Source organism: Enoplosus armatus, chromosome 5 (genome assembly GCF_043641665.1).
Source record: "Enoplosus armatus isolate fEnoArm2 chromosome 5, fEnoArm2.hap1, whole genome shotgun sequence".
NCBI lineage: Eukaryota > Metazoa > Chordata > Actinopteri > Centrarchiformes > Enoplosidae > Enoplosus > Enoplosus armatus.
The window spans coordinates 26,675,608-26,687,564 of record NC_092184.1 but is presented as its reverse complement, the minus strand read 5'-3'; the positions used below and the strand labels follow the sequence as shown (position 1 = coordinate 26,687,564).

Here is an 11,957-nt window from a genome sequence, read left to right as displayed (position 1 = left end):
TATATGGCCAAAAGTATGTGGACACCCTGTCTCTGTCTTTTTCCTGGTTTGGGCTTCTGAGTTCCAGTGAAGGAAATCTAAATGATATTTTAGATGTTGTTGACTGACCTCAACCACATTGACTGTGAGCCAGACCTGATCCCCAGACCTGATCCCCAGACCTGATCCCCAGCCTCAGTGCTGGACCTCTCTGATGCTCTGGTGTCTGAATGGGAGCAGAGCTCTTATGGGATAATTTAGGGTGTCCACATACTTCTGGCCATGTAGTGTAGGAACTGTGTTTTATTTCACTAAGTTAAAAATTTGAAAGGAAGTGAGAGGACTTAAAATGTGAAAGTAGCTGAAGTGTTGATCATCACCATATCAACACACAGTCAGCTGGCACTGCTGAGCACACACACACACACACACACACACACACACACAAACACACACACACTCCCTCCCTTCTCTTCATTCACACACAAACTCTCTCTCTGTCTCTCTGTAGGGAATCCCTCTCCTCCTCCTCCTCCTCCTCCTCCTCCTCTTCCTCACCATCATCATCATCACCTCATGCTCCAGGACAGTGTTGACGTTTCCATGGAAACCCTGGCCCCCGTTTGGGCCCGTGACCCCTGTGACCCCTGTGACCTCAGCAAGGAGCCGTGGTCTGAGTGGGGTGAGTTCCAGCTAACAGCTAACAGCTAACCGCTAACAAAGAGTATGAACATGTAATCACAACACTGCAGTATAAAAATACTCTGTTACAAGGACAAGAAGTACTGACGTACTGAAAATGTACTGGAGTAAAACTACTCGCAAAATGGCTCCTTCAGGAGTGTCATATCTGTACATAATTCATACTATTTTAATTACTGATGCATTAATATTTCAGCAGCATTTTAATGTTGTCGCTGGTCGAGATCATTTTACCGTCTTTACACTGTTGAGCAGTTAAATGGAGAGAAATGTAGTGGAGTACAAAGTAGCAAGTAAAGTACAAGTACTTCAAAGTTGTACTTGAGTGACTGTACTTAGTTACTGCATTTAAAGCAATAGCTTGACGTTTTGGGAAACACTCTTTCTCTCTGAGAGTCACATGTTCAGATTGATTCCACACACAGACAGCAGCTGGTTAGCTTAGCTTAGCATAAAGACTGGAAACAGGGGGAAACAGCTAGCCGGGTTTTGATCCATAGGTAACAGGTAAAGGTTTTTCCAGTCTTTATGCTAAGCTAAGCTAACCGTGCTGTCATATGAGAGTGGTATCAATCTGTACATGTAAAAGAGAAGTATTCAGTATAACATTATACCGCATTTCATTACTAAATGCAGTTGTTGAAGTATTATTCTAGTAATATTATGTGAATCACTGAACATGTGGAGCTCAGTAGAACAAACTTGACCACATTAAGGACTTATACAACGTTGTGCGACTGTAGTTAAAGCCTGGACAGGATCCAGACTATGATCCACCCAATCAGAGTTCAGCTGTTGTGAGTCTGAACGCAGCTTTACTCTTTATGAAAGAAGAGTTTCTTCTTTTCTTTAAATGCCACATTCAGCAGAGTGGGACTCATTTATCAAACTAAAGCGCTTCCTGGTCGTCTCTGTGAACTCTGGGTAACCAAACGCTCCGGCAGGTTCAGTCTCGACAGAAACATCCGGACGGTTTATATTAAGATTCATCTTTTCATTCTCTCCACGTCTCCTCGCTCAGAGAGTTTAATCCATCAAACGGATCTGAAACGTTTCTCCTGAACAGCTGAGCAGCAGCACTGTAGTACAGCTGTAGTTCCTCTGAGGTCCACTAGATGCTAAAGACTGACGACAGCTCATCTCTAAAGTGGTAGAAGTACATTTACTCCACAACTTGTACTTTACTTGAATGCCTATACTTAGTACTTCCACTCCACTACCACCAAAGCCGTAAGCTAAACAAAAAAGTACCATGAAGTGCCAAAGTTTTACAGTTCAAGGGTGGAATATTTTATTAAATATAATGCTCTGTTTTTGATGAAACTATCCGAGTGAATATAAAGTAGAGTTAGCTCCATCTTATCCAGCAAATCCAGATACTTTGAATTAGCTGACATATTGAACTGTAACTGACTGTGGTACTGCTGAAGTAAAGGATCTGAGTACTTCTTCCACCAATGCTACTGAAAATACAAAAATAACAAAGTACTCTCTGTCTGTCTGTCTGTCTGTCTGTCTGCCTGCCTGCCTGTCTGTCTGCCTGCCTGCCTGCCTGCCTGTCTGCCTGTCTGTCTGTCAGAGTCTCAGTGTGTTCTGAACAGCCCCCCCCCTGCTGGTCTCATGTGGACAGAGCAGGTCTCTCCTCACCTCCAGAGAAACAAACAGGTACGATCACCCCCCATGTCAGCATGTCAGCATGTCACTGTTGGTAACTTCACGCTGAATCCACTCTTTGAGTTAGTAAATTATATCAACACTCACATTTATATATATTTATATATCTTATAACTTATATATCTTATTTCCTGAGCAAAAGCAGCACTTCTGTCATCTTGACCAAAATAAGAGGATTTCTTCTGTCAGACTGCTTTTTCCTTAACTGATCAGCAGCCCTGTTGTGTATTATATTATATTATATTATATTATATTATATGTTTTAAACGTTTCGCAGCTTCAGGACACTCTGCTGCAGAGAGAAGAGGAGCTGGCCAGACTGCAGGAGGAGAACAACAAACTCAGAAAGTTCCTCAACTCGTCTTTTGTGAGGAACCTAGAACAAAAGGCAAAGGTCTGTTCACTATTTTAACCATTAAGGTTGTGGGACTCACCAGACACATTAAAAGCCTCCTGGCTTAAAGTCCCAGAATGGGTCAAACTGAGACCCACTGCTTCCTTTCAAACTCCACCACGTCTTTTTCTTATGAATCTGTAGTCCCAAGCCCAGCCTGAGATAACCGTTATGACTCTCACCATGACCAGTAAACTGAACATCAGAGGCACTTCTGAGAGTAACGCAGGTAAAACATCACATTTACAAGCTAAGATGTGAGATTATCAAAGTAAAATCACCAACATTCACTGAACCATTGCAAAAACTGTTTTATATTGGATATTGTTTTTCTGTTCAGTTGGAAAAGTTGTGGCCTGGCAGGCAACTCTCAGCTTCCTAATGGACCCCAACTGCACCAGCTCATGCTTTCAGCTGCATTGCCTCACAACAATAGCATGAATCTAATCCTTTAATTATTTTACTAATTTAATTACTAATCTCATACAAGTTTCAAGCCTCTGCAAGTTGATATTTTTGGAAATTAATTGAAACAAAGCATCTTTCCACATCGTGTTTGCCGATTCAAAAATTGACCTTTCTCAAGTATAAAATGTTTCTGTCCATCTTACAGTTCGTCTTAATGAGCACAGTATCAATTTGACAAAACCAGAAGGATGTAAATATGCCATCTTGCTCTGTCCTTGTTCCCCCCTCATAGAAACTAACAGCTGATGGGAGGAGGAAGCTGAAGAGAAACCTGATGTATGTTGATGATGGACCTTTCCAGAACTGCGGTCATGAGCTCCTAACCTCCCAGCAGGTGAGCAAGAGAGTCTGCAGGAACCTCACTGCTGAGTTCTGCTCTGAGTCCTCAGAGACAACCTCCTCCTCAGAACCAAACCTGGACCTCTGGGTTCTACGAACGCTGGGACTGAAGGACCGAGACACCATCGATACGTCAAATGACTCCTGCCCCTCGTCTGGATACAGCCTCAGCAGTTTAGTTTACGATGCTGCAGTCACCTCTTCCTCGTCCTCTGAATACACTCTCAACTCGTCTTTCAGCCCTTCAGTCGCCACTTCTACGCCTTCTTCTGTCCACAGCTACTGCCAAAGACTGATGAATCAAACTGATTACAGGTACAGTGCCGCCGAATGCCAAGAAGCAAACTGTGGTAATCCTGCCAAGTCACCTCAGAACTGCACAACTTCTCCGGGTCAACGCTCTGACTTCACTGCCACTGAACTGACCAGACAGTATGAAGCTCCTGAAGCTGAGGTCAGGGGCTACAACACATTAACTGCCTTCCAGTCTCCACCACTAACAGAAGAACTACCCTTCACTCAGTCACCAGACAGAGCAAAGATCTGTTCCATCACAGCCTCATGTCATGTCCAAACTCTGGACGGAAACCAAGCAAAACATCCAGCTTACTGGTCTCCACTGAGAAGCAGCCGGACACCATCACAGGACACAATCCAGTTCAGTCCAGCAGGAGGAAGAATCCCTTTCTCCCCCATCTCATCTTCGAGTCCCGTCATAAGCCAGTTATGGACACCTGTCCGCGGTGGCAGCCCAACAAGTCCGTCAGCGGGATCGCAGCTTCCTGCCACACCTCAGACGCCTCGCAGTCGGACAGATTTGGCATTCAGTATGTCCCTGGGCGCGTCCAGCAGTGTCAAGACCCACAGCTTCCCCCAGGGACAAGCCTTCGTTAGAAAGGACACAGGGGGAAAGTGGAACTTCACCTGGGTTCCCAGACAAGGACCATAGGCAGCTTGATGGTCTTCCCTATTCCAGACTTTTAGGACTATAAGTCCATGTTGAACTTGTTGCTGGCTTCTTAGCCTTGGGTCCTCTGGTCCCTCAATGTGGTGTTGATTATACCAGACAATGCAAGTAGCAAAACGAAGGTCTTAAAAGACCATCGGGCAACACTTTATTCCCCCTCAAAGACCTTCATATGATACAGTCTGATGGGAAGTCGGTTCCACTGGTAACTTGCCTTTTGTTTGTTAAAACATTAAAAAGCTGCTTTGCATTTTGTTCGTTACTCGTTAAAAATGCAAAAGACTAACCAGCTTGTTTTAGGATTTACATCTAGAGCCAAACCGTGATCGTTATGAAACATTTTACATTTTAGGAATGTAGTTAGAGCCAACTTACAATGACTGTAACATTAAACATTAACGGGACTGCCTAGAATGTCGTTTATATACTGAGGTGCTCATTTAGTTTGAAGCTGCCACATAAAAATATCAGTAATGAACCTTGTGCCACTTTGTGTACCTAAATACAATGCAAAACCTGAAGAATCTAAACTGCCTCAAAAAACAATAACTGCACTGCGTTTACAGAGTTATTATCTGAACTGTGGAAACTGGAAACTAAATTATAAACTACAGATGACCTGTTACTTTACAGTAAACACTAAAATTAGATTACAGAAAAACACAACAGATCAATGTAATGAAGCTGCCGCTGATGGCTCAGGTGATGTCCAGTTGAAGGACATGTCACCGCCGCTGTTGCTAACCCTGTTTTCACTATGAATGGGTTTTATATTACTGGAAATGAACTTCTGGAAGGTAACCGCTCTACAGCAATGTCTTGTGGAGCGCTAGCTAGTAGCATGTAAGCCATCTAGCTAGCTAGCCAACGAAACACAACTAAGCACTTTTGAACTCAAAGTAAGCTTCAACTCTATTTTAATGTTACCAGATGAAACATTAGTACCCGTAAAAAAACATGAATTCATCACGTGAATACAACTATTTCACATGTCATTGCTGCCCTGTGAGAAACACGTATCTCAGAAACAGGAAAAGCAGCTGTGTTTTCAGCTTCGTGACAGTTTACAGATAATCATGTGAGTTTTTTAAGGTTCACTGGACATTGACAGTGTAATGTCAAATGTTTCACATATAAACGTGTAGTTTTCTGAGATTTCACATCAATAAATGAACAACATATGTTCGAACATTAACATGAATGTAAATTAATTTCATGCGTTTTTTGTTTCATTTTCTCTTGTTAAATTCATGTCTGAATACCACACACACCTTCATCATGTGGGCTAAATGTGAAAAACAAAACATGCCTAAATGTGGATTAATTAGGCGTGAGAAGTTGCACATATATATCATGTGAAATTGCAGTTTTCACATGTGCTGTCTTGTAAAATGTCTCCACATGTGATTAACATGTGCTTCATATTATTTGTGAAATTGTTGTGTGTTATGATGGTCATACGTGTCTACGACGTGACTGTTGGTGTGAGTCGCCGTCGCAGAGATTTGCTCTTAAAGCAACAATATAAAGTCAGAGGAGACTCATTCTGAAGCAGCTGACTGTGTCAAACACCAACAGGCTGTTTGACGCCTGTCATATTTTATATGAAAGTGTTGAGAAAGTATAAAAACAACTGTTTATTTTACTTCCTGCTCCTGTCCCAGTGAAACCTCACAACTCCTGTCAGACCCAAAGAAAAATCAGTGGTGGAAAGTAACTAAATACTGCACTCAAGTACACATTTGAGGTACTTGTACTTTACTTGAGTCTTTTTTTCATGCCACTTTATACTTTTACTTCAGTACATTTATCTGACAGCTTGAGTTACTTTACAGATTAAAACATATGAAGAGTTTATAAAATATGATGTTTTGTTATTAAACAGTTTATTATTAAGTCCAGCTGAATGGATCAGTCCATTAATGGATCAGTGGACTGACAGGAAGTGAACTGATGGTGTGAAACCATGTTCTGGTTCCAGCTGCTCAGATGCAGATGTGCTGCTTTCCCTCTGAATGCTGTTAATAACTAACGTCTTGTTAATAATGTTGAGCTTTGTGAAGGCGTCACTTTGGACTCTGGGTCATTGTGACCAATCGATCCATTAATGGAGACAATAATCAGCTGATTCATCCACAGTGAACTAATAATCATTAGCTGATAGTTCAGAATGAGCTCCACCTCAACTCCAACAGTAACATCCTGCTTCACATTAATGAGGAGGAATAATCCTCTAATGACAGAATCTATAACAGGAGGACAGACACAGGGGGACAGTCACAGGGGGACAGACAGGAGGACAGACACAGGAGGACAGACACAGGAGGACAGACACAGGGGGACAGTCATGGGGGACAGACACGGGGACAGACACAGGAGGACAGTCACAGGAGGACAGTCATAGGGGGACAGACACAGGAGGACAGACACGGGGACAGACAGGGGGACAGTCATAGGGGGACAGACAGGAGGACAGACACAGGGGGACAGACACAGGGGGACAGACACAGGAGGACAGTCACAGGGGGACAGACACAGGGGGACAGTCACAGGAGGACAGACACAGGGGGACAGACACAGGGGACATCTGACTGCTGGAAGACTTTAAGGACAGTTACTGATTATACTTTACTGGAACAGTGTGGTATTAGTACTTTTACTGCAGTAAAGGATCTGAATACTTCCTCCACCACTGGAAGGCCTGCAGATACAGTGTCATACATCTAATAAAACGTGTGGTCGGTATTTATTAAGCAGCAGTTACATAATATTAGCTTTGTTGTAGACGTAGAGACGATATGTAATACGATGCACTTGTTTCCACTTTAATTAAGCGTCATCTCATTACGTTCTTCATTCATTCATAAAACTGACAGTTTGTTAATACACTCAGTATGTGGAGGCTAAACGTTCCCTCAGTATGGATCATGTGACTGTGACTCCATGTTCATGAACAGCCTCCACTCTGCTGCTCTCAGTCTCTCCTCCAGATGTTGAAGCTGCTGCAGAGATTTACTCTGACACCAGATCATCAGAGAGGTCCAACACTGATGTTGTCATTGTTGTGGTGGTCCCGATCCCGATACCTGGTCTAAAATACTGTTTGTTGTAGTATTAAGATTTCCCCTAAACCAACCCAGGAAAACAGACTGAAAGTATATATATCTTCACAGACCTTTGGCCATGTAGTGCACTTTTTAATGACCCCGACCCCCCATCTGCGTGTCATGAGGCAGCTTTTGAAAACCAGTATTTTATTACACATTTTGTTCAGATTCTCATGACGCTGTCAGAAGTGTTGGATTCGGGGCGACTGAGTAAAACAGGACTTGTTAAAGTTTTTCCTCCCAGTCTTTAGCTCAGTTACCAGTTAAACCAGTCTGACCATCCTCCTCCTCGCCCTTAGCTCCCTCTCTTCTCAGGAACAAAAGGAGGCCAGCGACTCCCCGGAGACATCCCCCCACCTCCTCCTCCACCCTGATCCGCCCCCCACAGGTAACGATGGTGGGGTTTCTTCTCCCTGGGGGGCCCCCGGGTCCCCTGAGAGCGAGCCAGGGCTGAGGGAAAGTTGGGAGCGAGATGTGTCCGTGGCGGGCCGATCGAGTGGTCTATCTCTAATGACAAGGTAAGACCTGCTGCAGATGTCCGACAGATTGGAGGCTCTTTCAGGGCAGGGAGGTCCCGGAGTCTGGCAGGAATGTGAAAGGAGGGCCGCTCCGGATCACATGCTCTGTTGTTGTCGGCGGGCTGAGTGTCGGCCAGGGAAAGGGGTCATTAAAGAGGCCGGCCGGCTGAAACTCAATCCGCCCCAGCTGATCAGGGGAACGGCCTCACCACCACCTTCTCGAAGACCCCGACAGCTTGGCTCACCTCAAAACACACCAGATAATGAGTCGACACATCTGATTTCTCAGAGTCTCAACTTGTTTCAGCTTTTCCTCGACAGTTTCCTGAAGGAAACCGGAGCTCAGGTTTCAGAATCACCTGCAGTCAAAGAAAGACTTCTCCGCGGTGTCAGAGCCGCGATCAGACTAAACGAGAACCTAATCTACCAGAACCTCAATGAATCTCCACTTGTTTCCAACTCAGAAACTTGGTTTTGTGAAATATGCCAGATTGATTTCAAAATGACATGACGTGAATTTGAAGTATACATCTGGTGATATTTATATTATTCTCATTGTCATCAAATCCCAAGAAACGACCAAAACCAACAATAAACTGATAAACAGAAGGAAACACAGCAGAACATCACGAGGGGTTGCTTTGAGCCTTGAACTGCACGAATCTCAGGAAGGAAATCTTTCAGCTCAGAGAGCAGAGTTAGCTGTTAGCATCTAGCATCTGGTCCGGCGGATAGTTTTGTATTATACTGGTGAAACAAAAGGAGAGACAGCTGTTTTAACCTGCAGCAGGAATTTCATTCATGCTAACGTTGCTTTTTTATGCTAAAGTGACTTGTGTTTATATATAATGTAGAGAATAAAGAGCTGGAGACTCTCTTCTGTCAGGTGGAGGCAGTTCCAGTTACTCAGAGCTTCATGATGATCAAGTCCAGTCAGACATATGAAGATTTATTCCTGTAGCTTTAATTATGGAAGTGACACTGACTAACTCCTGAAACTTGTCCTGGACTGAATTATGATCCCAGTCGGCCACATACAAATGTACCTCTAAACAGTAATTTTACTGGTTTCCAGTAAGTTGCTTTATTTCTAGATAAAGTCCATATACAGTGGGGTCCAAAAGTCTGAGACCACATTGAATATATACCACTTTTCAATCGTTTGGCCTTGTTTCCCCTTCTGAGAAGTGGTTTAGAAACTGCTACTGGTCCTCTGAGACCACTACAGGACCGCCTTTTTTTGACAGGACTTTTGCTGATTGGAGTCTGGTGTTCTTTATTTAGCAGATTGTGTATCTGTGATGAAGCTGCTTTTCTATCTCTCGGGGAACTAAGCTTGTTGTATTGATCTTCTGATGGTGTGGTCACTGTTGGTCTTCCTGATCGAGCTTTGGATACAACTGATCCCGTTTCTGCAAAGCGTTTTAGAGTTCCATGCACTGCCCCCTTAGAAACCTTTAGTCTGGCCATGATTTGACTCTGAGAAAGCCCCTCTTTGCTCAGATTAACAGTTTGACTTCTGACACTTTCACTTAGTTCCGATGCCATGTTTCCCACTATCACAATGCTGCTTAGTGAGCAATGACCTGCTGGAAACTTGAGGCGCAGCCATATTTAGAACAGGTGAACACCGGCTGCAAGCTGAGTTCATTGACCGAGCCTCCGATGAGGAGATCAGATCCACCTGTGTGTCATCTGAACGCATGCTTCGATGGAAGGACACAACTCAAAGACATCTGACCTTTTGGACGAAGGAGTTCAGTCGGTCGATGCCACAAATTTACTGTGATTGTTTCCAGGTTTACGTGAAAATACTTGAGATTTTCAGTGTGGTCTCAGACTTTTGGAGCCCACTGAGTATATCATTTTATGGCATGATGATGATGAGCTGAACGCTTCCTTGATTGTTTGGAAACAGGACACCTGTCACATGTCTGTTTAATGTAAAAAAGACTGTTTAAGGACTCCAGTTAAACCCTTTTAACCAGTTAGATGAATCTATGGCCTAAAGAACCGTTCTTTTCTGTGATACACATACAGGTCCAAAATGTTTGACTTCTGCTTGGGTCCACACTGACCTGAGACCTGCAGCAACACAACAGGACCCAACCAGACCTGACTAGACTGAAGGGGATCTGGACCCAGTCTGACTCAGGTCCAGGTTCTGATCTATTAACCAAGACCAAACTCATTCAGGTCTCATTCAGACAGACTTTAGACCAGTATGTACTCCACATATCAGTGTCATGGTAACAGGAACAGTCTACAGTGAGGGGTCAGGGGTCAAAGCCAACAGGATTGTGGGTCCATCAAGGGTGGTGGGAGGTGGGCGGAGCCAGCAGCTGTCAGTCAGGTGTAGGTGTAACATTAACAGCACACACTCAGACCACAACACACTCCCAGAGAGCACATTAACCTGACATTAACTCTTAATGAGCCGCCACACCCCCTCCACCCTAAACCCCGCCTCCATGATGTCAACCCGTCTGCCAGAGAGGTATCCCACAATCCCCCTGTCACACTCCACTCACCAAGTTCAGACCGGAGATATAAAATGAGATAATCCTTTATGAATCCCTCAGCGGGGACATGTGCATTGTTCCAGCAGCATACAGGATAGTGGAATAGAGACACAAGTAGAAAGATAATTATTAATAATAAATAACAACAATAAAGACTGTTAACTAAAACTAAAAAACAACTGCAGTTCACAAATTCACAAATTCACAGAAAGAAAGAAGTGAAGGTAAAGGGATTGTACTGTGTTGCACATAGCTCTACTGGGAGCAGGTCCACTGGGAGCAGGTCCACTGGGAGCAGGTCCACTGGGAGCAGGTCTGATTGTAGAGCCTGACAGCAGCCAGGAGGAAAGACCTGCGGTGTCTCTCCTTCACTCAGCGCGGGTGAAGCAGCCTGTCCCTGAAGGAGCTGCCCAGTGCTGCCAGAGTGTCCTGCATGGGGTGGGACATGTTGTCCCTCAGGGACGATAGTTTAGCCATCATCCGCCTTTCTCCCACCACCTCCACTGAGTCCAGAACAGAGCTGGCCTTCTTAATCAGTGTGACGGCCTCTGACTCTCAGTGCTCCTCCTGCTGTTTTGTGTTCTCTTTTTGCAGGTAGAGATGGGCGGAGACATCCAATTTGTCTTTCACCTGGGCGTGCTGGGCCTCGGTTATTTAGGCCCATCTCTCTCTCCTACCATCCACATTCGGTCTTTTGGTTTGGTTTGGTTTACCACTTGGTTTTGCCTTTACAACACTACACATACATTCAGCATTGCATTCACCACTGACTTTCAGACTACAGATTCATTTATTACCTTTGTCTTTGCCTTTGTTTCAATTAAAACATTGTTTAAATTAGTTTAAATCTTGTGTGGTCTCCCTCTTTGTCTTGCTCACTGAGCCTGGGCTGTGACATCAGTCTGTCCAGTTTCTTCCTGTCGGCAGCTGAGATGCTGCTGCTCCAGCGGACCACCACAGAGCCAAAGAAGCCCCCTGCACTCCTGAAGACCTGAGTCTCCTGAGCAGGTAGAGTCTGCTCTGGTCCTTCTTGTACAGTGCAGTTGTGTTGTCAGTCCAGCCCAGTTTATTGTTCAGGTACTTGTAAGATTTCACCATCTCGATGTCCATTCCCTGGATGTTCACTGGTGTGGGAGGGGTGTGTTTGCACCGGCGGAAGTCCACCACCATCTCTTTGGTTTTCCCTGCATTGATGTGGAGGCGGTTCCACCGGCACCGGTCCACAAAGTCCTGGGTCAGGTGACCGGCTCCTTCGGCACTCTGCGCTGCTCATTTTAAGATCAGTGT

At 44.5% G+C, this 11,957-nt stretch overlaps 1 protein-coding gene across 1 annotated transcript; it reads left to right on the top strand.

The window, feature by feature from the left end:
* The first annotated feature begins 570 nt into the window (after positions 1-570).
* gmnc (geminin coiled-coil domain containing) lies at positions 571-4,505 on the top strand. Its single transcript, XM_070906615.1, has 4 exons — positions 571-661; positions 2,261-2,346; positions 2,633-2,749; positions 3,450-4,505. The coding sequence occupies exons 1-4, from the start codon at positions 583-585 to the stop codon at positions 4,503-4,505; spliced, it is 1,338 nt and encodes a 445-aa protein (XP_070762716.1). The 5' UTR covers positions 571-582.
* The last annotated feature ends 7,452 nt before the right edge of the window (positions 4,506-11,957 follow it).